Below are 23,072 nucleotides of genomic sequence, written 5' to 3'. Positions count from 1 at the left end.
CGGTGAGCTTTTATGGTTGTCAGTAGATTTGAACCCAGTCCTAGTCAACATCTCAACTGGCACACTATATGGTGACCTCCATGCGAGCTCTTCTGTGACTAGCATCCCTCTCAAAATAACATGCATTTATCTGCTTGTGGCTTTCGCTATACAGAATTGCCTTAAAATAACCAGTTTTTGTCGCCGGACCTTCAACTCCAGTAAAATCAGCAGGAGTTTACACTCCGTTTGCCTCTTTCCTTTGGAAATGTGGGGAGCGATCCAGACTTATGGGTGACTTTCCTTTTTTTTTCATTGGCAGGAGGTTTGAGAAGAGAGCTAGAGAATGATAAACGAGAGATCCGGGCATTGGAAGAGCGCAACAGCATTACCAGCCAGGAAGAACGAAATGAGGAAGATGAAGATATGGAGGACGAATCAATTTACACCTGCGATAACTGCCAGCAAGACTTCGACTCTTTGGCAGACCTGACCGAACACCGAGCTCACAACTGTCCAGGAGGTAATGTTAAACTCGCTTTACAAATCTGACAGGTGGTTAGCTGAGTAATTGGACATAGCAACAGCTTGAGGCCTCGAGTGAGATTAAAGAATTAATAATGTAATTTTACTGTTAATGTAATTCTACCGTGGTGCCTTGGGTAGGCTTTGTTCACTTCTCTTCAATAAAATTAAAATTAAGAAAGCAACTTGGCTTTTCCAGTTGCAGATCTGATGGTAATAAGTTGAGATGATGATGATTATTATTGAGGGTTTTTTTTTTTTAAGGCAGGCAACCAGCAATAGAGGGAGTTGTTTGAGCTTTTTTTATACCCAATCCAGCTTTGATAGGTTTGGGGAGAAAACTCACCCAACTTTTCTCTCTTCCTTGCCATGATTTTACAATTTTCAGGCTGACCAGCAAATGCCAAAAACTAAACCAAGGACCCTTCTGTAGAGGGTAGGCACAAAGCTCTTGATGTGACCTGGAGGATTTGTCAAGGAAATGGGGAAATCAGAAGATTCAGGAAGTTCAAAGAGTATAAAGATTTATTGCAAGCTTAATCTCTCTACAAGAATCTGGCCAACTGAGTGTTAAGGGAAATGAGGGGGAGATAAGAGAGGCATTCAAGGTGGACTTGATTTAGATCTCTTGTGGGTGCAAAGAGACTCGTGACTTATGATACATTTGACTCCACCCTTGGGCTCAGCCTGGTCATCTCCCATCAGGTTCATCCTGAATTCAGCCATCATCTTTTCTGCAATGGTCCAGCGCAGCCTCAACCACCAGAACTAGAACAGGGCAAAGCCTGGTTTAATGCATTGTTGAGGCTCTAAGGGGTTTAAGGAGCATCTAGAGGAGAAGTTTATGCCATCTTCCTCCTTCTAAAGTAGGTCCACCCATCATTTGCAGTGTGGCCTTCATAAGGTACAACTTCTACTCTGGAGAAAAATGTAAACTTCTGATCTATGCCAAGGTCAGGAATCCTGTAGGAGAGGACCAGGCTGAATTAAACAGAAGGGTTAAACGCATCATAGGTCATCAGTCCCTTCACATGCACAAGAGATCTAAGTCCAACCCACCTTGAATGCTTCTCTGATCTCTTGTGTATTTCCCTTGACCATTAGTTGGTCAGATTCTTGTAGAGAACTTAAGCTTGCAATAAATCTTTATACTAATTTGAATTGCCTGAATCTCTTGATCTCCTGATGCTTGAGACTTTACCTGCTCACAGCAAAGAGAAAGAAAGTAATCAGATATCCGTGGCACTGGAGAATAACCTTATAGTACCTTTCCATCAGGTGAAAGCAACCAGAACCACTTGTGAACAATTCCAAACAGACGCTTTATTGCTACTCCGCTATGTTACAAGAATCTCACCAGACTTTCCCTTGGAAAACAGTCAGATAAGGCTTTAAGGATTCCGGGGGAGGTCTTGTGCCCTAAAAGCTCAATTCCCCCTTAATGCCTCCCTCCAGTTTAGCTGGAGATTCCACCCCATCATCTGAACGGGGTTTGTCTTTACGTTCCGTTTTTGCATGGGGCAAGAACGCAGAGCCATTGAGTCTGCTTGGCGTGTCAGTGTCCTCTTCTTTGTTTTGAAGGAATCTTGTGCAGGAGCAAATCGATAAGTTATACATTCAGGTTGATAATGTTGCAACTGCAGCTAATATAATACAGTATAACTAATGACTTCCATAGGGACGCTGAAGTTTAGTTGACCCTGCAGTTTGGGATCAGGGCAAGGCCGAGGATGGACCATCTCTTTCAATGCGGTCCCTTAGAAATTCATTAGAGTTTATGGAAGTTGCAGTGTGGTGTTGGAAAAAGTTAACAGCCATTTTCACCCTGCTCCTTGTGGCTCAGTATATTTCAGGGCAAAACCTCCATCAAAAACATAGAGGTCTTCATTCCCCTTTACTTGGTTCTGTTTCATTTCTGATGCCCGGAACCAATCGGCTAGATTGCTTACTTTTTATTTTTATAACCTTGAAACTTATAACCCCTTAAATGGGGATGCGTCGCTTTAGAAAAGGGACCTAACGTAAGGTATGAAGAACTTTGTCGTTGACATGTTCATCCCCAGAAAAGAACTTGAGATCTCATGCTGTGCAATTGTAGCATCTGCAGCTGTGGCAGAGGCAAGACAAGTTTTGTGGGGCTTGATTCTGGAGGGGCATATCCACCACGTTCTAAAAGATAGGTTGAAAAGGAACAAAATTGATCGAAAACTTAAGATATGATCATATTGAACATCTTGAGCTAAAGAAACCTGATCTAAAAATTCTCTTTGATGCATGTCTGCCCTACATAATGATAAAAAGTGGGATAAGTCCATTCCATTCCCAATTTTCTAGCAGCCAAATCGAACAACTAAAATATTTCTTGAACAAATTGTTCTCCCTCCTCTCCTCTCCTTTCCTCTCTCCCCTCCCCTCTTCCCTTCTCCCTTCACCTTTCCCTCCTGTCCCCTCCCCTTCCCTTCTCTTCTCCCTCTTCTCTCCCCTCCCTTCCCCTCTCCTCGTCCAATGCTAATTCTGTATTTGCTGCTTCAAGCAAGATAGTGTTTTGTCTCTTTGACGCATGCCAGTTAAAAATAGGAGCTGTTTTATTCGTTTTCCTCCAGAGATAGGTGGGTGGCTGGGAGGGAGTGGTATGGAGGTCTTTTAATTCCTAAAGTGCAGAAGAACCCATATGCTCTTGACTGGATAGTATTTCTTGAGTCCCTTCCTCCCTCTGTGTCTTTTATTTCTTACCCAGAGGGAGAAGGTGGCAACTCATAAATTCCTTGCCTCTCTAGTTTCTGAGTCTGACAGTGGAGTATCTGTAGCACATTAGCACATCAATGAACTGGATGCTATGAGGTTACAAGTGGGGTCCCCGAGCATTTCATGAGACCTTCTCCCGTTGCTATGCAACTTACAGGTTACCTGTTTCAAACCAGGTTTAGCAGTAAGAAAGCTTAAAGGAGGTAGCTATTTCTAAAGTTCTGCGAGCTGAATTCAAGGTATTTTGGGGTTGTGGTTAGTGTGTGCTGTAACCTTTTGCATTGTACAGGCATGCCTTTAAATCGCAGTAAGCATGTTGAAGAGGACACAGTGGATCAGTGGCTAAGATGCTAAGCTCATTGATCAGAAGGGTTGGCAGTTCGGCGGTTCGAATCCCTAGTGCCATGTAATGGAATGAGCTCCCGTTAGTTGTCCCAGATTCTGCCAACCTAGCAGTTTGAAAGCATGCAAAAATGCAAGCAGAAAAATAGGGACCACTTTGGTTGGAAGGTAACAGCATTCCGTGTGCCTTCGGTTTACTCCTGCCAGCCACATGACCACGGAGACATCTTCAGAGAGCGCTGGCTCTTCAGCTTTGTAACGGAGATGAGCACCGCCTCCTAGAACCGGAAACGCTGAGCACGCATGTGTGAGGGGAACCTTTCCTTTACCTTTTAAGCATGTTGATGCGATATTAAATCTTCCTCCATGTTCTTTCCTGCACAATCCTTGCTAGCTGATGTTTGGACTCTCGTCAGGATCCAAAAACCATTAGAACTTGGTTTTAGAGGTCCTATGAAACTATAGAAGGCCCCCAAACTGGATGACCACAGATCATTACAAAGAACCTCTGAACATTAGAGCCTTAGATTTGTTTCTGTGATTGCTGATTTGTTCTCTCACTTCTCCAGAGTTAGATGAATACATTCTCTCCCCAACCCCTTTTCACCCCAACCAACCACTCCATGAGAAAAATTAGGGGCTGAACAATTGACTCAGTGAAGTCCAAGATCGAGAGGAAATTTGAAACCTGGTTTTGCCACCCTGAATCACAACACATTCATGGTTGGCCTTAGCTTCAATTTAATTTCTAAATTGTGAAGCCTCTTCCCGTTGGCATTCTCAATTGTGGTGTGCGCTCTGAGCTTGTTTGTTTTCTTGCAGATGTTTCATTACTAAACAAGGTAACTTCATCAGTACTAGAAGGCAATGGGGTTTGCTCAGAAAACACCAAGGATCCCACATTGTGAGCTACGAATCTTCTCTTCCGTCGTTGATCTCAGATTCGCCAGGATTGCAGTTCCCCAAATCCCCCAACCTGAAGGTTAGGGAGAGTTCTTGAGCTACCAGCCTCTGGTCCTTACCAAACTGGGTGTCCTGGGCCACAAAAATAGGCTCTGTGTCATGCAAAGTAACACTTCCTTTGTTTGTCCTTCCCGCTGGGATCTTGCATTGCGCCAAATGTACTGAAGCACATCTCTGTTCCTGCGTGTCTCTCTGGATAACGTTCCCGGTGGATTGTGCCCTTAGTTTAGACAGCTGCAGCCATAATGACCTATTGCCTCTCCTTTATTTTTCTTTGTCTGGGAAAGGGTGTGTGTGAGAGAGGTTTTCTCTGACGGAATCGAGTGCGTTTCCTATTCGGTTGGCGGATGTGTTGACTGAGATTGTATGCTTTGATTTATTTATTTTTTCAATTCAACATGAAACTCCACCCCAGTCATTTCTCTCTTGGCCATCCCATATGGCCAGGTCCAGTCCATTTCCTGGTAACCCAAGAATAAGCCGTAGGAAGTTTCACTGAGGGTGCACCGAAAATGTTCATGGATGTTCAGCCAATTCCAAAGGATGTACAGGGACATCTGCTTTCCAAGCATTCTTCTCCCAATTGTTTTGGTCAGTGTTTCTCAACCTGAGTAGATTACAGATTAACAGAATTGGAAGGGATGTTGTAGGTCATCTAGTCCAACCCCCCACCCAAGCAAGAGACCCTACAACATTTCTGACAAATGGCAGTCCAATCTCTTCTTGAAAGCCTCCAAGGATGAAGCTCCCACAACTTCTGAAAGCAACTTCTGTTCCACTGATTGATGGTTCTCCCTGTCAGAAAATTTCTCCTTATTTCGAGGTTGACTTTCTCCTCGATCAATTTCCATCCATTGTTCCTTGTCTGGCCTTCGGGTGCCTTGGAAAATAGATTGAACCCCTCCTCTATGTGGCAGCCCCTCAAGTAGTAGAAGACGGCTATCATGTCTCCCCTGATCCTTCTCTTCATTAGACTAGCCATACTGAGTACTTGCAACCATTCATCGTATGTTTTAGCCTCCAGTCCCCTAACCATCTTAGTTGCTCTTCTCTGCACTTTTTCCAGAGTCTCAAGTTTAAGCTAGGTGGACTTCAACTCCCAGAATTCCCCAGATAGCTTGAGAAGGTTGAGAAACATTTAGGCTGTCTTAACCTGAAGCAAGCTACAGCTCCTTACCTCGTTTGAACTATTTGGAGAACTTGCTGAGCAAGGGCCTTTCTGTAGTTTGATGTCTCATTGTAAACCATAAGAGAAAAAATAATGAGATTAAATTGCAGAGAGTTAACAGAATTTCAGGAAAGGCTCCATTGAGCTCGATGATTAAGCACTTTAGGCTTGGCGCTCTTAGCAGACCTGAAAATGGAAAAGGTTTTGTTGATTCCGTTTCGATCCCTTTACTGTAAGGGCAAAAGAGTTGCCATTTAATGGCGCCCGGAAAAAGACAGTCTCTGAGGCTGTGGAGGACCCAGAGTGCTCTAAGCATCCTTGTCACAAAGTGCACAGGAAGCTTTTGAGAAACTAGCAAGCAGTAGGAATTTACTGAGGACTTTCCTTGTGGTTGCATACTTCTTCTTGGGTACAATGCAAAACTTGCAAGTTGTGCGACAAATATATTTTTTTGAAAGTGGGTTTTTAGAGCTCCAGTATTTTCTCAGCCTTAATGGAACAGGAAGAGAGTACTGAACTAGCCTGGAAGATCATGGTTGACTCATCGGAGGAGCTATTGAGTTTCTTGGAAGATAGACCCATCATTCACCATTTGATATGATCATATCCACTCTGCCCATATCACCTCTCAACTTGTGTCAGCAGCTGATTTCTTGAAAACATGTTGAGGCCGTCCATTCACGTTGAGGTACCCTGCTTGTGGTTGTCCATATACTCTCTAATCCAAAGTTAAAGACCCCATCAGACCATTCAGCAGGAAGAGTTTACAATAATAGTATCAGACGTGAAGATTCAGGACTGTACGTTAAGTTGTAATTAAGATTTATTGCTCAAGTCCTTACACAAGAATCTAGTCAACTAAAGTTCAATACTGAACTGGTGCCAGAGAAGGAATTCAGGAGGAGTTGGTCTTAGGCTGTTTCTGGGAATGTAAGGATTCTAGGCTGATGACTCGTTTAACTCTATATCCCCTGGCTCTGTCTGCTCTTCTGCAGATAGTCAACATACCTACTTTCAAAACATCCATAACTAGCACATAAATCCTGGGGACTAGGCATAAGTCATAGTCAAGAGCCAGAAGGTTCAGATGTCCACATGAGCAATTTGAACATGAAAGAACAAAGGAAGAACAAGCACCATTCCTAGCCTTGAACTATTTAAATCAAGAACTTTTTAAACTAGAGTTGTGGGATCTTCACAAGTTGGTATGCATTACTCTTAGATGGACTGGAAGACTACTTAGGAATAACTGCCCTCTGGAATGTCTTTCCTGTCCATCCAGGCACTTTTGCCCCCTTGACGGTCTCTGCATTGATGTTCTCGTGAACCCAAAATGATTGGCGGGGCCAATATGCTGACTCTGTAAACCGCTTAGAGAGGGCTGTAAACACTGTGAAGTGGTATATAAGTCTAAGGGCTATTGCTATTGCTACTATAGAATTAAAGTTGGATTTTAGGAAGCAAGGTCTCAGCTTGTGGGAATTGATGTTTCTCTAACCTGGAGCCTGCTTGCAAAGATTCAGTAGCTTCCATGAGGACTACCAGATGACCATGAGAGGGTGGCCAAGAGATACAGAAATCTCTTTTTGGTGCCCTCTAGTGGTTTTCTGAGTTTTTTCATTAGTCAGGTCTGGTGACCGTAGCTTTCAGAGCCTTGGTTTATCTTCTTCTTCCAAGCTAGCCACGAGAAGGGGGTTTGATTAAGTGCTAAAATGAAGCAGTCAGGAAACCAGAATTTTGATGTTCCCCTCGTCTCCTATTTGGGCATGACATTAGGATGAGAATATCAACTGATGCACAGCTTTGAAGTTGCTGCACATAGCTGCAGTGCTGTTCACCCGTTGGGCCTTCAATGGGTAGGAAGGGACAGGCTAGTCAATTTCTACCCTACATATGTCAGTTTCCCCGGTGACTACTGATGGCTCCTCTCTCTCCTGCTTCTGCATTTAAATGGCGCAGTTTTCTTTAAAATTCCAGATATTCATTTAATCAGCCTTTCCCAAAGGAAGCAACATGTCATTTTTTTTCCTTTTTACCCCAGAAATAGCTTGCAAAATTAAAAGAAATGCGAGTTCCCATCTGCACTTAGTCCAGAAGTGCCCATTAAATTAATTCCCTTTAAAGGAAAGGCTGAATAAGTTTCTCTGATATCTGATACCATCAGCACGTTTTCCTACAGGTCTTGGGGCAATGATGACCAGCCTCTTCTGCCTGTGCTGAGTCTTCCTGATGAATTCTTAGTAGGGTGAAGGGAGCCTCTCTGGGTGCCAGTCTTAGCTGCAAACCAAGATCTAACTCAGGGTTCCCCAAAGAGACCAGTATCAATCTCCCAAGAGTCTATGGGATTGTCCATGATGTTAGTAAATACCTGGGGGTCAATAGGTGGTTGATAAATGATGGGTGATTGATTGGGGTCAATTAATCTTTTGGAGCGTTGGAAAACTGTCAACTAGGCTGGAAGGGAAGGTCAACCTTATGCCTCTTGTGATGGCACAAAGACTCTAAGCTAAGTTGATGCTTGGCATTCCTCCCTTTCATCCTATCTGGCAGTTTCCCAACATTGGGTCTCTGCAGAGCAACATGCCAGTACCAAATCCTGAAGCTGAGGTAGCTACTGGTTGGATGGTATCACCCAAGGTTGGATGGACAGTACCCTTGAGTTGTCTCTATCCGTTGTGTATTTCTCCTGGCCTTGCTCATCTATCATTATTCTTCCTAGTACCATTAATCAAAGTAGTATTTATTACACCGTGGTGGTGCAGTGGTTAAAAGGCAGCATTGCAGGCTAACTCAGTGCTCCCTACCAGGAGTTCGATTCTGACCGGCTCAAGGTTGACTCAGCCTCCCATCCTTTCAAGGTTGCTAAAATGAGGACCCCGATTGTTGGGAGGAAGACATAGACTCCGTAAATAGCTTAGAGAGGGCTGTATGAAGCCGTATGTAAGCCTATGTGCTATTAAACTATTTTCATATCATAAATGTTTTGGGGGGAGATGAACAATCTGAACTTTCTCCAAGAGGTTGATGACCTGGAGACCCTGATCTCAGTAGACAAAATAGGAGAGACGGAGAAGACCTCTGCTCGTCGTCTGTCTCTTGGCTTCTGGTCTCCTTTCCCTGCTTGTGAATTTTCCAGATGCATCTCGTGGTTGGCCTAATCCGATCGGTGCTTTTCCATCACCAGCACTTGGCTCATGTTCCTCTCAACCTGGCAATTCTCAAAAGGAAACAGATGAGAATAAATTTTGACGGACTCTCCCCTTGGCACTGATCGGACCTTCCTTCGTTTTCTGTTTTTTGTTTTTTTTTGTTTTAATCCCCTTCCAAAAAAGAACCTTTTGGTCTTTCTGGCTAGGGAATGCAGAAAGCTTGGATTTTGTTGTTGTTTTGTTTTTGCTGGTTATTATTACTTTTTTTTTTTTTTACATTTTTTGGTAGTACACATTTCGAACGCGCTTACTAGAGCCTCATTAAACTTGGCTTGTTTGCAAACACACAGCTGGCATGTCTCTCTCCCTGTGCTTCAGGCACAGGGAAACTCGGGCGCCTCCTCCCTCTGCTGCCAGCTGACTAAGGGGAAAGCAGCCAACACAGCTTGGTTGTCTTCACATAGCCAGAGCTGGGGCAGCCACCAATCTTATGGCTTCGAATGTCCCTGAAGTCTGAGTAACCCGGGGCATGTACAGATGGCAAGAATTTTTCCAGACTGGAATGCTGTCTCTGGGTCAGATTGCAATGCCCAGTTGTGTGGGAAGGAGGGGAGAGGGAACCAAGGCTGGACAGCTGCCTGGACTCAGGAGAGAGAGAGAGAGAGAGAAAGAGAGAAGAGGAGGAGGAGAAGAGGAGGAGGAGGAGGAGGAGGAGGGGAGGGAGGGAGGGAGGAAGGGAGGGAGGGAGGAAGGAAGAAAGAAATGAAGGCAAGGCAAGGCAAGGCAAGTCAGATTTTTGGTGAAACTGCACCTGAAATGCATTGTTTTAAATTGGGAGTTTGAGGTTCATGTATAATTGAATGTCCCTCTCTAAACATTAAAATAGATACGATGCCTTTTTACATTTGGAGGTGCTAGTTTTTCTACATGCAGTGATTCCCCTTGTTCCATTTGATGGTATTCAAGCCCCTTCCTTCCTCCCTCCCTCCCTTACCCATTTGAAGTAATACACAGACATTTAGAAGCCAAGCCAAAGAGATTGTTCTCTTTGTTATTCCTTTATTTGCTAGATACATAACTTACCTTCATTTTTCTCCAGAAGTTCAGACTGGCTTCCGGGAGGCTTCATTTTTTATCCTGAGGTAACAACAACCTACAAGTTTAGGTTAGATCGAGAAGGAGTGAACATCTCATTTGCTAAACTCCATATTGGAGACCAATGGACTGCACCCTCTACCTCCCTAACATTGGGTTATGCCTTTAAAAAGAAAAAAAAAACTTCCTTTCCATGAATCTCCTTCTCACTCCAGTTATAAAAGCTGTAATTCCCCTTTCCCTTACTTCTCCCTCCTGCCTTTTTTTTTTTTTGTTTTGTTTCCAAACTCACTGCCTGCGATGACTAAAACAGCTGTCTGAATTTCTTTTCCAGTTCTGTGTTAAGAGTTTTCCTTCTCCATCTAAGTTTTTATGAATTCCAGACCAGCAGTTTGGGGCCAATTTTTTCTGCGCCTGTTGTGGGCGTTCTCATACGAAGGCATGTTTATCTTTTTTGAATTTTATTGGGTAGATTCTTTTTAATTAGTGGATAAAGCCACAACCAAAGTCTTTAACGCACACAGACACACACAGAGAGACACACACAGACAGACACACACACACACACATATAGAGTGTGGAAAAGGGTGATCTTTTTGTTCTCAGGTTTCCCCCAAACCTAATAAAATAAATACACGGTCAAGACTTCTAAATGGGTCTTCTGACCTTTTCCTTCTTTATTTAATGTGCCTGTGGGGAATTTGCATTTAATGGGAAGAGCAGAATGAGGGTGTGCATAAATTTGTTTTTGTCTAACTCTCCAGCCCATCCCATTTTCCTGAGCTAAGTCCCTGCCCTAAAACTGCTATATTCCCCGAAGGAGGAAAAATAAAATATATTGAAAATCCTTTTTTTATTTTTCTGTAGGGCTATATAAATAAGAGGTAGCGTGGACCAAGTGAGATCAGGGGAATTATTACGGTAGGAAAGGAGAAAGGTGGCTTACCTGCACGGAAGCACAAATAAGGTTTAGGAGATCTGATCTCAACTCTATAATGTTTGAGTTAGCCTTGACCCATTCTTATTTCCCAGACATTAAAGATCTAAAGATGTTTCAGGTCAGATTCTGAAGGGCGGGATTGATCCCGGCGTTCTCAGGTTGAATCTCTAATGCAACCAGGTGGGGTTGGAAGGGGCTTATCTCAGAATTATGGGATCTGGTGCTGGCCGGTGAAAAGCCATAGAAACAGACAGACTCAACAGTCAATGATCCAGAATGGAACTCTTTCCAGGCAGGGAAGTGTGGTTGTTGTTATTGTTGTTGTTGATGATGATGATGATGACGTTATCCATTCAGTCATGTCTGACTCTTGGTGATTCTATGGGCCAGGTCTCTTCACATCTTCCAATCTTGCACTGCTTCTTTGAGTTGTTTTATGCTCTGGTTGGTGTCATATTTGATGGTGTCCAGCCATCACGTTTGTTTGTGGCCTTGTTTCCTTTTGCCACTAACTCTTCCAAACATAATTGCTTTCTCCAGTGAATTCCCCTGCATGACATGGCCAAAAGAAGTGAGATGGTGAAGGTTGAGGAACCTCTTCATTTTTGACGGTGTGATTTTAAGAGAGAATGTTTGTAGCTCAGGGTTGAAGTGTGGGGTCCTTGACGCTCTCTGAGCATGGTTGTTTTCTTGAAGATGCTTTGTTATCAAATTAGATAACATCATTGATCATCATCATCTTCTTTTAATGACCCAATAATCCCTTGCAGAGTGGAGTCTGGGCAGCTGAATGGAGCAAGTGGAGTGTTTTAGTGGCCAGATGCCCTTCCTGTCACCAATGCGGAGTTTTGTTCAGCAGATAAATTCTCAGCATGCCCAGAAAGAGAAATACCTGCCTCTACCGAGGACTGAACTTACAGCCTCCTGCTTGTGAGGTGAGAGCTCCACCTCTAGGCCACTGCACCACTCAAATAACATCATCAATGCTCATCATGAACCAGGCTCAGAGAGCACCAAGGGCTTCACTTTCTAGGTTCTACCAGTTCCATCTTTTGATGTTGTAGATACTGCACTCTATGTTTGGTTTTAGAAAAAAAATAAATCAGAATTTCTTGCTAAAAGTGGATTTTTGCATGAAGCCAGATCAGTCTGGCTTCCAGAGTGGAAGTTAGTGCCCCAGGGGATGTGACCTTTGACATACTGGACTTCTAATGTAGGTCTGTCTGCCACATAGCTTCTTGGCCTTTGGGCTAAGATCAGTCTGTGTAAAGAGCTGCTTTCTCTCCCAACACCAGATGTGTTAGCAGAACTTTCTTCTCGCAGTAGACAGGCATGCTTTGAACTCATGGCAAGTGCATTGCCATCTACGGCCTGTTGGTTCAGGAAGAGTCACAGCAACTCCTAAACTCACCCTTTGCTTAGGTTTCCACTGATGTTTTCAGAGCTTTAAGGAGGCCAAAACCAAGACTTTTGCCCCTGAAAGATCTTTGAATGATCCTTGGCATCATAATATTGGAGAGAAATTTAGCTCCATGCCTGTTTTGAGTTAGTTGTTTCATAACTAACCAAACCATTAAAATAATTAAAAAATAGATAACAAAAAGAGGAATTTCTGTTGTCAAAAACAAATGTTAGATATAATAAAGACAATGCAGCTATTAGTTGTTGAGATTATATTGTCTATCTGAGAATATAATCAGGTACAATATATGCCAGCCTCTGTTTTTTTTAATTTGATTATAATTTCTTAATATATGTTAAAATCTCTCTCTCATCTGTCATCTATCTATCTATCTATCTATCTATCTATCTATCCATCCATCTATCCATCTATCTTCTATCTATCCATCCATCCATCCATCTGTCCATCTGTCCTTTCCATCCATTATCATCTATCTATCTATCTATCTATCTATCTATCTATCTATCTATCCATCCATCTATCCATCCATCTATCTTCTATCTATCCATCCGTCCACCCATCCATCCATCTTCTATCTATCCATCGATCCATCCATTTATCTGTCCGTCCATCCATCTTTTTTTAATTTGTCAATTGCTTACAAGATAATAGGTATAAGTAAAAACATAGTTATGAATACATGGATACATATAAGAAAAATAAAAAAATAAAAAATCTATCTTCTATCTATCCATCCATTCATCCATCCATCTGCCTTTACCATCCTCTATCTATCTATCTATCTATCTATCTATCTATCTATCTATCCATCCATCCATCCATCCATCCATCCATCCATCCATCCATCCATCCATCCATCCATCCATCCATCTATCTATCTATCTATCTATCTATCTATCTATCTATCTATCTATCTATCTATCTATCTACCTATATCTATTATCTATCAGATATTGGACTGGTATTCCCTCAGCTTACAGCCAGAGCACGATGTGACCTACCTTTTGATGTGCGATCCTGCAATTACACTGAGGGGAGGATATTAGGCCCCCTTTTATACAGAAAGTGCAGGCAGATGCCATCCGAAGTGTGAATCTTATTCAGGACAGAATGTTGCTGATGTCCCACTTCAAAGCCTGGTGCCATTTTTGTGGAGGTCATTTATGTCATTTCTACATTAACAGAAGTATTCTCTTCTTTTAGACTCCACAAACTGTACCACATATTTGAACAGTCAGCTGGCTGGTATCCAGATGATGCCCATATGGTGTTTATCTTTGACTTTGATTTCCTTTGGTTGAACGAAGGGTGTTGTATAAGCTCGGATTGTTGTATAACCAAGGATTACTCTCTTTTTAGTTTCCCCAGGGAGAGCTGAGTTGTGTGTAAATTTCTTTCCTGAAAAACAAAACAACAACAAAAAAAGCTCACCATTAAAAAGGTTTTATAAAGTCTTCCTTTCTCTCGAATGAGAACATTTGCTATTTATGATAGAAGAAACCTATGCCAATACACGTCAGCACTGTTACAATATTTTTAAATCGTATTTGTGCATTTCCTTTTGGCTTGTGAACTTTTGAAGTGAGTGGATTTTTCACAAGTTGCAAGACTAGACTATAAGGGAGTAGTGTGGCAAATTCTCCAATCACTTTTGGCCATCCTACTGCAATGGGACTTATTTTTTTAGCATGGGGGTATAAGCTAAGCCATTACCTTCTCTCAACAGGGATTAGTCTGTGGCTAAAATGCAGCCAAAGAGAAATATCCTTAAGATAGAGGGTTCATATCACAGCAGTCCATTTTTATATATACTGTATATAAATGAATATGTGAATGAATATTTCAGCTTTAACCACAACAACATAAGAGCACACAACAGGTATAAACTTAATGTAAACCACTCCAAACTTGATTGCAGGAAGTACGATTCCAGGAACACAGTGGTCAATGTCTGAAACTCACTAACTGATTCTGTTGTCACATACTCAAACTCCTTTACCCTCAAACTAACCTCTATTGACCTCACCCCATTCTTAAGAAGTCTGTAAGGGGTGTGCATAAGCATACAATCGTGCCTACCGTCCCTGTCCTATTGTCCCCGATTATTAGTACCTATTTCTATTATATTGTAAGCATTTGACAAATAAATTAAAATAAAATAAATAAACTTTAAGATGAATGGACTTTAATTCCCAGAATTCCTCAGCCAATATTGGGTCAATATTGGGGTCAATATTGGGGTCAATATTGGGGTCAACCCCATGTTTTCATATGACATAATCCTCTTTGGGTTGTCAAACTGACTTCTTTTAGCACAAGTGTGGGTTCTCAACTGAATGTTGCTTTCTCCGTCTTGAATTTGGAGGTCTGTAGTTGTCAGTAAGAGGTTTTTCATCTCACCAGCAAACGGAAAGTCAGCGTTTTGAGTTTCCAGAGTCCTGGACAGTCCTTAAGTTTTTATGTTGGCAATATGCATTTAAAAATCTATGTAGTCTTTAAGTGTTGACAATGACCCGAAGGCGCATAATCATCACTATATTTAAATCTTGGCTCGACATTTCTCAAACTTGGCAACTTTAAGATGGGTGTATTTCAACTCCCAGAATTCCCTAGCCAGCATGGGAATTCTGCAATCCAAGTGGTCTGTGGGAGTTGAAATCCACCCATCTTTAAAGGCTGAGGAACCCTGCCTTAAGATGTGCAGCTAACAACCCCCCCCCACAGCTAATTAAATGTGAAAACACACAACCATATCATTGCTTCCTGAATATGGACTCCAGTTGCTCTCTGCTCAGTTTTCCTTTCCATTTGTTGCTCTCTTATTTGCTACAACTCTTAACACCAACGGGTCTCGTTAAAACCTGCTTTTTCCTTCAGAAGGGCAACCTCAGTTGAAATTTTGTTTGCCATTTGGTATGCCTGCCGCCTACGTTTTTATTTATTTGATTTTTACTTTGGGGGACGCTGTTGTTTTTCAGCAGATCAGCATTTGTGGCCTCTTACACATCCTGCAACCATTTCAGGGACTGAAAAAGATGCCAGGAAAAATAACTCCGTAGACTTTCAAAGTGTGCATGGACCATTACCTCAACGGGGTTTGATTTGCTAAAAGTTTAGTTCCTTTCAGCTCCCCCAGTTGTTTGCGTGATCAGAGAACACGAAATGGTTTTCAAATCCTGTTTTAATTTTATTTGTAGCTTTGGATTGCTGGAGGACTTGGCTTTCAAACTCTGCTGCTTGCTAAATCAGAGTCTCTTGAAATCTAATTGTGTTTGTTGATTTGCTCTGGGGATCTGCACGCATGAGTTGAAGGGGAAAGCAGGAAGGTCAAAATTGGGGATTTGCTTCTTTGCCCATTTATGTTAATTTATGCTACATGGGGGGGCTATGCAGCCCTCCAAATATACATGGGTGGGATGATGTCTTCAGAAATTCTCGGTCATCCAGGCCCTAATTGTCTCAAAGATACTTTTTTTTTCCTTCGAAAGACAACTGGATGGAAGGAAAGAGTAACTGTAGCAGCACAGGCGACTCACGAGTAAGGCTGCAAGGTGATGGCCCCTCCCTTTAGAGAAAAGCCAGCTGAGAAACCGGAGTTCTTTTCAGGAAGCAAAGAAGTTTTTGCACTCGAGCTTGGTGGATGTTTGGAGTATCTTGGTTAGTGTTTGGGCATTATTTGTGTTTGAAATATTTCTTAGTAACTTTATCTAGTGTTCTTGGCAGCCTTGCACAACCTTGGCAAGGCTCAATCTTATCAGAGACAATTAGTTTGAAACAGCCTTTTAACTGTGAAGGAACAGAATTAATAAAGAATCATTAAAAGGTTTTGCTGTTACCTCTATTTCATGTTTGTTTCCTTGGAATAAGGTTTGGGTCAGAACAGGGGAAGGGAAAACCCATAACTCCCAGATTCGGGTTTTCCCAGATGTGTCAATATGACAACTCTAATAAAATGAAACTTTGAGTAAACGCTTGTCTCAGAGTTTATTGGTTTGGAGTTGGTTAGTTGGAACGCTGACATTTATCATGCACCTGACTTTTGATTACATGACTGTAGGGATGGTGCGAGAGTCCATAAATCCAATGACTGGATCATAAGTCACTTTTTTTGAATAGTCAGTAAACAAATGATTGTAAGTTGAGCATTACCTGTATCCATTCTTGCTCTTCTTTTTCGTTTTAAAAGTCATCTCGCAGAGAGCCTGCTTTCTCCCACTGTGATGACCCAGGGTGGGATACAAAACAAACACAGTCACAGAAAACAGGTGAAGCCTCTTTTATTCCTTCAGTTTCCTTCCAAGCTCCGAATATCTTTGATGGAAGACAAAAACACTCCCACACAAACGGTTACAAGAAGAAGAAAAAAGCAACACAAACCAGGCAAGATAAGGACTGGAGGAGGTCCACAGGTAACACACACTGGGAAGGACACCAAACTCAGAGAGGAACCATAAACTTGAGATATTTCCATGCTTTGTTTCCAGTGTTCGCCCATATGCAAGCCTGTCCTCTTATTCAGTTGTCACAGCTGCAGCCCATGAAGAGGATCAAGGCCCTCTCCTCCCCCAGTAGACCACGTCTCTCCCTGATCCTCTCCTCCCTGTGTGCCCTAGGATGGAGAGGGGATGGGCCTGGGTCCTCCTCTGACTGACCAGCCGGCCTCTGCCCTTCCCCAGCCTCCTCCACAACCTCCGGAGCCACACTTCCACTCCCTTTCGGCTGTTCCTCCTCTCCCTCAGAGTCAGTCTCCATCAGGGACATGACACCTACCCAGCCAAGGTCTCCATGTGGCTTTTGAAAGCTTCCAACATCTGTTGAGATGGTTATTCCAGTTCGGAAAATTCTTAGAGAGGATACCTACGGCGTTTCATAATTCTTGGACACTTGCTTACACTAACATTGGAGTCTGTGCTAGAGGCTTCCCTCTCTCATCCCTTTGCTTACGTTATTATCTAGAGTTGACAGACCGCTAAAATTATCTGAGGATGTAAATTTCAGGTCACAGCAACCGTGAAACCTCATTTATAAATTGGGCTGCAAAAGAGGAATGAAGAGCAAGACGAGATGGTTCTGAAATCCTTAGGGAAGAAGTGACTCTGTGTATCCTTCTGAACTTCAGTTTCCAACAATTCATGGACAAGTCTGGGGACTAAAGGTGCTTTTTCAGGAGGCAACTGGACTTCCGTGTTTTTTTTGCTTTGCTGGCTGAGGAATTCTGGGAGTTGAAGTCCACAAGTCTTAAAGTTGCCAAGCTTGGAGACCCCTGCTCTAGTGTGTGGTCATTCCACACAAACAATTTGGCTTGCTCCTTCTGCTTTGCTCCCATAGTCAATTCCTCCAGTGGAGAATTCTTAATTTTGATGGGATCTCATCTGTCTCATTTCCACAGAGCTGTGGGTCATTTTGGTAAATCTTCCAGGATATTTTCTTTCACCTGATCTGGAATAGTATCAAAGAACCCTGACTCCACCGCTTAGTTACACAGTTCTCCCAGAGTTCACGAGTCCCTTGTCAAGAACATGAAATACGTCCTCCAGCCTACCCCAACGTCTGGAATGCTTACAGATAGCCCTCGATATCTTTCCGTTCAATCCTTTTTTTTAAAGGCATGGATGCAGATTTTTTTTTTAAAAAAATCATACAATCCAATTAATACCATTCAGGTGGAGTCCATTTTTTTTCCTCTTCCCCCCTCGAGCACATAGGCCAGCTACAGAGAACAGCGATAGCCTGCCAAGTCTTGGGGAGTGAGTTTTCCTTCCATCTGAATTTTCTACAGTTCCATTTATTCCCTCTGAGATCAGATTGCATTCTCCTCTCCTTTGTGCATCCAGCTGTCTTTGCAAATCTGGAAGGTATCGGCATGGGGTCAGAGAGGCGTCCAATCCGCTTGCTGGAAAAGGTTGAGCCTAAAGCAAGCCAACTGGATAGGATTTTCCACAGAGGTCTTATTCTGTTGGGAAGGCTGACTTCAGAACAAACGTCCTAGGATGCAGAATATCAGTTGACTAATTCTTCGGTGAGCTTGGCACATATTCCTTTTTGAAAGGAGACCAAGTGGGAGCTGTCAATAATGATGATGATACCATACCTTATTTGCTTAAGTTTATAAATCCCCCCACCAGAGAAGAGAGTTGGTGAGCGGCACACCGTAGAAAAACACATACTCAAATATTAAATAAGGAACATCTCATCCTGAACTGCAAGGATCTATCCCAGAACAATATGATCTTCTTGGCCTGCTTAGGGATTATTAACAAGGGAGGAGGAACTGCATGTACCTCCAGAGGAGTACGGTTCCCCCAAAATGGCAACTGTCACAGAGAAGGCCTATAAGCATCAGTCCAGGTGGGGTGAAACATCTATGGGACAATTATTAGAGTGGTTTCATTAGAAAATTGTCTGGATTCCTATAAAAGAGACTAGGAAGAAACATCACTCTTTTAAGTTTTTCAGATGATTGTGTAGGAGGTGATCAGGCTGAGCCCGAAGGTGGGATCAAATGTGTCATCAGTTTGGAGTCATTACATTCCCACAAGAGACCCAAGTCCAGCCTTCCATGTAGTCTGTTGACTCTTATATGGCACCAATTTGCCTTGGCCATTAGTAGTTCGGACTCCTTCATATAGTTAGCATGAAATAAATTCAACTGTGCTTTTGAACTCTATTCTGGTGCCTGACTTCTTGTGCCTGACAGATTGTTCAGAAATGGTGCATCTCTTTCATGAAAGGGTCTTCAAACTTAGCAAGTTTAAGACTTGTGGACTTCAACTCCCAGAATTCCTGAGCTAACATGACTGGAGGAGGAATTATGGGAATTGAAGTCCACAAGACTTAAAGTTGTCAAGTTTGCTGACCCCTGCATTCATGGTTCTCTTTACATCTACCTTTTTAATGAGAGGGTTTTCTTAGAAGGTTCATGGAATCAGCCAAGGTTAAGGTGTATCTATTGACCTTATATCATCTCACGAGTAGCACATTTTCCAGAATTGATACTCTCTGAGGTTCTGGAGACCCTTTGGCTGACTTCAAAAGCCATTGCATAAAGCTAAAGATGAATAGAATCAACCAAGCTTTATCATGGAAAGCCGTCTTATATATGGATCAGTAAGGAAAGTATCTACACCCGGCAGTTGAGAAGAGCTTTTGGAGGTCTCCATTCCAGTTCCTTAAAGTGTCAGGTAGCAGCATTAAGAACCTTCTGTAGAGTACAAATTCTGAAGAACCATTTTTTTCCCTCTGTCTTCTACAATTCATGCTTTATTTTGCTGGGTAGACCCTTTAATGCTATTTACTCTCCCATCACTTTCCTACCTCTGTGTAAACTGGGCTTACAGCCCTGATATGCTATCTTTCCTATAGCACTGTGTCTTTTAAAGACATTGTTCCTGACACGACAATATGGTCATCACCTTGACTAGATAGGTAGTAGAGTTAGCACAGCCTTCCCCTAAGATATCTCTTTCAACCCTGAGCTACAAACATTCTCCTTTATTGGTATCTGTTTCCTAGACAGGGGCTAATATTTGGAATAGAGTCTCCTGCTCCAGCAGGGGGTTGGACTAGATGACCTCCAAGGTCCCTTCCAACCCTGTTATTCTATGTTCTTCATTGTATTGGCTGTTTTTTGGTTCACACCCCCCCCCCCATTTAATTCTTCTTACATTCACAAGGGCTTCCTCTTCCTTCATTTTGCCGAACTGTCAGGATTCCGGCAGTTGCCCTAACTTAAATCATGAGCCTCGAGCCAAGTTTCAAGAACTATAAAGAATTTATTAGGAGCGAATATGTCGGCATGACCTATTTGAAGCCGATTCTGAGACACGTGATTCACTGTCACCCCAGATCCTGGTTTCCCCCCACCCCTTTGGGTGCATCATAATTCATATTCTCCAACGAAACAGGTTCATAGCCAAGAGTCATCAATCACGTTCTCCAATTAGCGATTTGCCCCGGCAGAAACTCTGGCCACTTAGTTACAATCTTTGCAAGATAAAAAATGGAATGCACTTTGGTTCCAAACTGCTGCAATGCTCTTTCACATTTCCTCTCCTCCCCGCTCCCCCCACTTCTGTTCATGGCAACTCTAAAACAGGCATAGAAATGTTTTATGAGTTGACACCAACTCCTTTTCATTCTTGGGGGAAAGGTGACAATATCTGCAGAAAACATTTCTGTTCTTCAGAATGGAGCGTGGACATGAATTTTGCCCGATGCTTTATTGGCGCTCTTGAGAGAAGCCTAAGATCCTGCATCGGACTTTTGTTGTTGATTGGGTCTATGGTTCAAGCTTACTGACATCCCTCACTTTGCTATCAACTTCTTTGGTTGTAGGAGGACACGTCAATGTTGACATGTTTAATTTTTGGAATCTTCCTCTTTAGTGTTGCTGTGTCATGAAATTACGGCCTTTCTAGGGATCTGCAGAAAATAGAACTTTCCTTGCTGTGTAGTTGTATTCTCCAAGCGCTGTGGAGGGCATTTGCCCTGCCCCATTGAGCCAGGATTAAAATCGAAAAACAGGAGAGATCCCCCTAAATTAAATAACAGCTGGGAATATTGTGGCTACTGTCATGGCTGTATATTAGGGACATCGAAGAGTCCATAGAAGAGCAGGATGGTTCTTTGTTCTCCTTCCCTTGTTTTGTTCGGTTGCCAATTTTAATTGTCTTTTTTTAAAGTCTGAAATCCTTGGCTGAACTTTAAAAGTGAAGCAGGACCAGACCTGATTGTTCCTGACATGGATGACTACCAGGGAATGCCCAAGGAAGTCAAGCAGTCTTCTTGGAAGAGGCAGTTGTGAATAATGGTTGTGTTGCCATCTGTATGATACTGTATGACTGTAACTTTGTCGCTTGTATCCTTACGATTTTTATGGACTGTTTCCTAGTATGATTGGATTGGTTATTGCACCCTATGACTATTCTTAAGTGTGGTATGTTATGATTCTTGACTCTTGATGAATGTATCTTTTCTTTTATGTACACTGAGGGCATTTGCACCAAGATAAATTCTTTGTGTGTCCGATCACACTCGGGCAATAAAGAATTCTATTCTATCAGAGTCAATCTGGACATGTCAATGAGGTCAGTCACCAGGAATTTAGTTTGACTTGAAGAAAGTTGTATGACCCGCCTCCCCTCTTAAGTTCCAATAGGCAGAATGGAATGTCCTCAAAATTGTATCTTTATATAGTGGATGAGGATCTGGAATGAAAGATGATTCCATCTGCAAGGATCAAAATGAGATGTTGGATCTTTCTGCTTGGTTCAGGAAAAGGTGCCATTTCAAAGTTATAAATGCTGGCCATATTGTCCAAGGAACAAGAATTCACGGTAAAGGCATTTTTGTTTAAATATTTTGATGTGGGTCAAATAAATTGTCCTGAACGGTTTCTTTTGGACATCTGGTAGGGAGCTTTGGAAATTCCCTCCCTCCCTCCCTGGTAAGTGGCTGCTGGTGGTTGAAGGAAGGGCTGAGGGGATTGCAAGACTGCCTGGGAAACTGTCACAGAATTTCCAAACACATGTTAGCGACTTGCCTCTGAGCCACAATCCGTTGCTTTCTGCATAGAGGGCAGAGATTGATTTATATGTCCTGCTGTAGAAAACCCACTGAAAACCCAGTTAGTTACATTCGAACCATATTGAGAGTTATAATTGGACGTCTATTTTAGCGACAGCGTCTCCATCTCTCTCCTTTTCCTTCTCTCTCTCTCTCTAATGTGGGTGTGAATGTAACCCAACGTTGCTGTCAGGTGTACATGAAAAACACATATTTTTATGTGTCCTTTTTGACAATCCCTTTGTTTGTAGAGTGTGTGTGTGAGTCTCTGTGTGCATGTGGTGTGTACACACCCTCACACACAAAAACCTAAACCAGTATCAGCATCACGGATTTCTTCAAAAGGGACGAACCCTTTTCCAAGATGCATCGTAGCCACCTCCACCCCTTTCTAAATTATTGGAGAACTAATCCGTGTTTTTTTTTTTCTCCTTCTGCTTCACACAACTACTTGATTATTTGTTTTTACATTAAAGGTAATAAGCAGCCCTATTTAATGGACGCTTGGGTGTGTGTGGGGGAGGAAAGTCCACACCACACTCCTCGCCCCTCCTGATCTTAGGTGTGCATGTGTTTTGCACAGGCATGCATTTTCCAGGATTACATCTGCTTTTACCGTTAAATTTTTATGAATGCAGGCATACGGCATATTTCTCCTTCCCTCCTTCGGCTCAGAGAATTTTTCTTCCCTCCCTCCCTCCTTCCCTCTCTCTTTCCCTCTCTCTTTCTTTCTCTCTCTCTCTCTCTTTCTCTTTCTCTTCCCCCCACCCTTTATTTTTCTTTCTCTCATCTGCACAGACAGACTTGGCTTGGCACACTACGAGCCTGCACAGCTTTAAGTATTTAACGGAGGAGCTCTGTTGGAAATTAGAGCATCCGTGCTCGCTCGGCAGGCTCTGGGGATCTGCCCTCCCAGGGGCTTCGCGTCTGCCGCCCCCCCCCGGCTCAGCACCCCTGCTGCGAATGCCTTTCTTTCCCTCCCAGCCCCCATCACCTAGGTAGCTAATTCGGTCGGGGAGTCTTGCCCTCCCCTCCTCTCTGCCTTTCCCTCCCTCGCCTTATTTAAGCCCCAGATCACTTTACCAAGCTGAACACGGCCGGGGCCAGCACAGACCGACCCCCACTTTCTTTCCACACACACCCCCACCCACCCTCCCTTTCCCCATTTTGCTCTGCACA

The 23,072-nt window shown here is 42.8% G+C and overlaps 1 protein-coding gene across 2 annotated transcripts in view; it reads left to right on the top strand.

The window, feature by feature from the left end:
• ZNF423 (zinc finger protein 423) overlaps window positions 1-23,072 on the top strand; it is a 254,995-nt gene that overhangs the window by 65,720 nt on the left and 166,203 nt on the right. For both annotated transcript variants that reach the window (XM_087940679.1, XM_087940678.1), the window contains exon 3: window positions 302-502. In XM_087940679.1, coding sequence (XP_087796805.1) covers window positions 302-502 — 201 coding nt within the window. The remainder of the gene's footprint in view (window positions 1-301; window positions 503-23,072) is intronic.

Source organism: Pseudonaja textilis, chromosome 11 (assembly GCF_049901715.1).
Source record: "Pseudonaja textilis isolate UNSWEBS1 chromosome 11, rPseTex1.2, whole genome shotgun sequence".
Classification (NCBI taxonomy): domain Eukaryota; kingdom Metazoa; phylum Chordata; class Lepidosauria; order Squamata; family Elapidae; genus Pseudonaja; species Pseudonaja textilis.
Note: the sequence above shows the minus strand (reverse complement) of the source record. Positions and strands in the feature narration are given on the sequence as shown.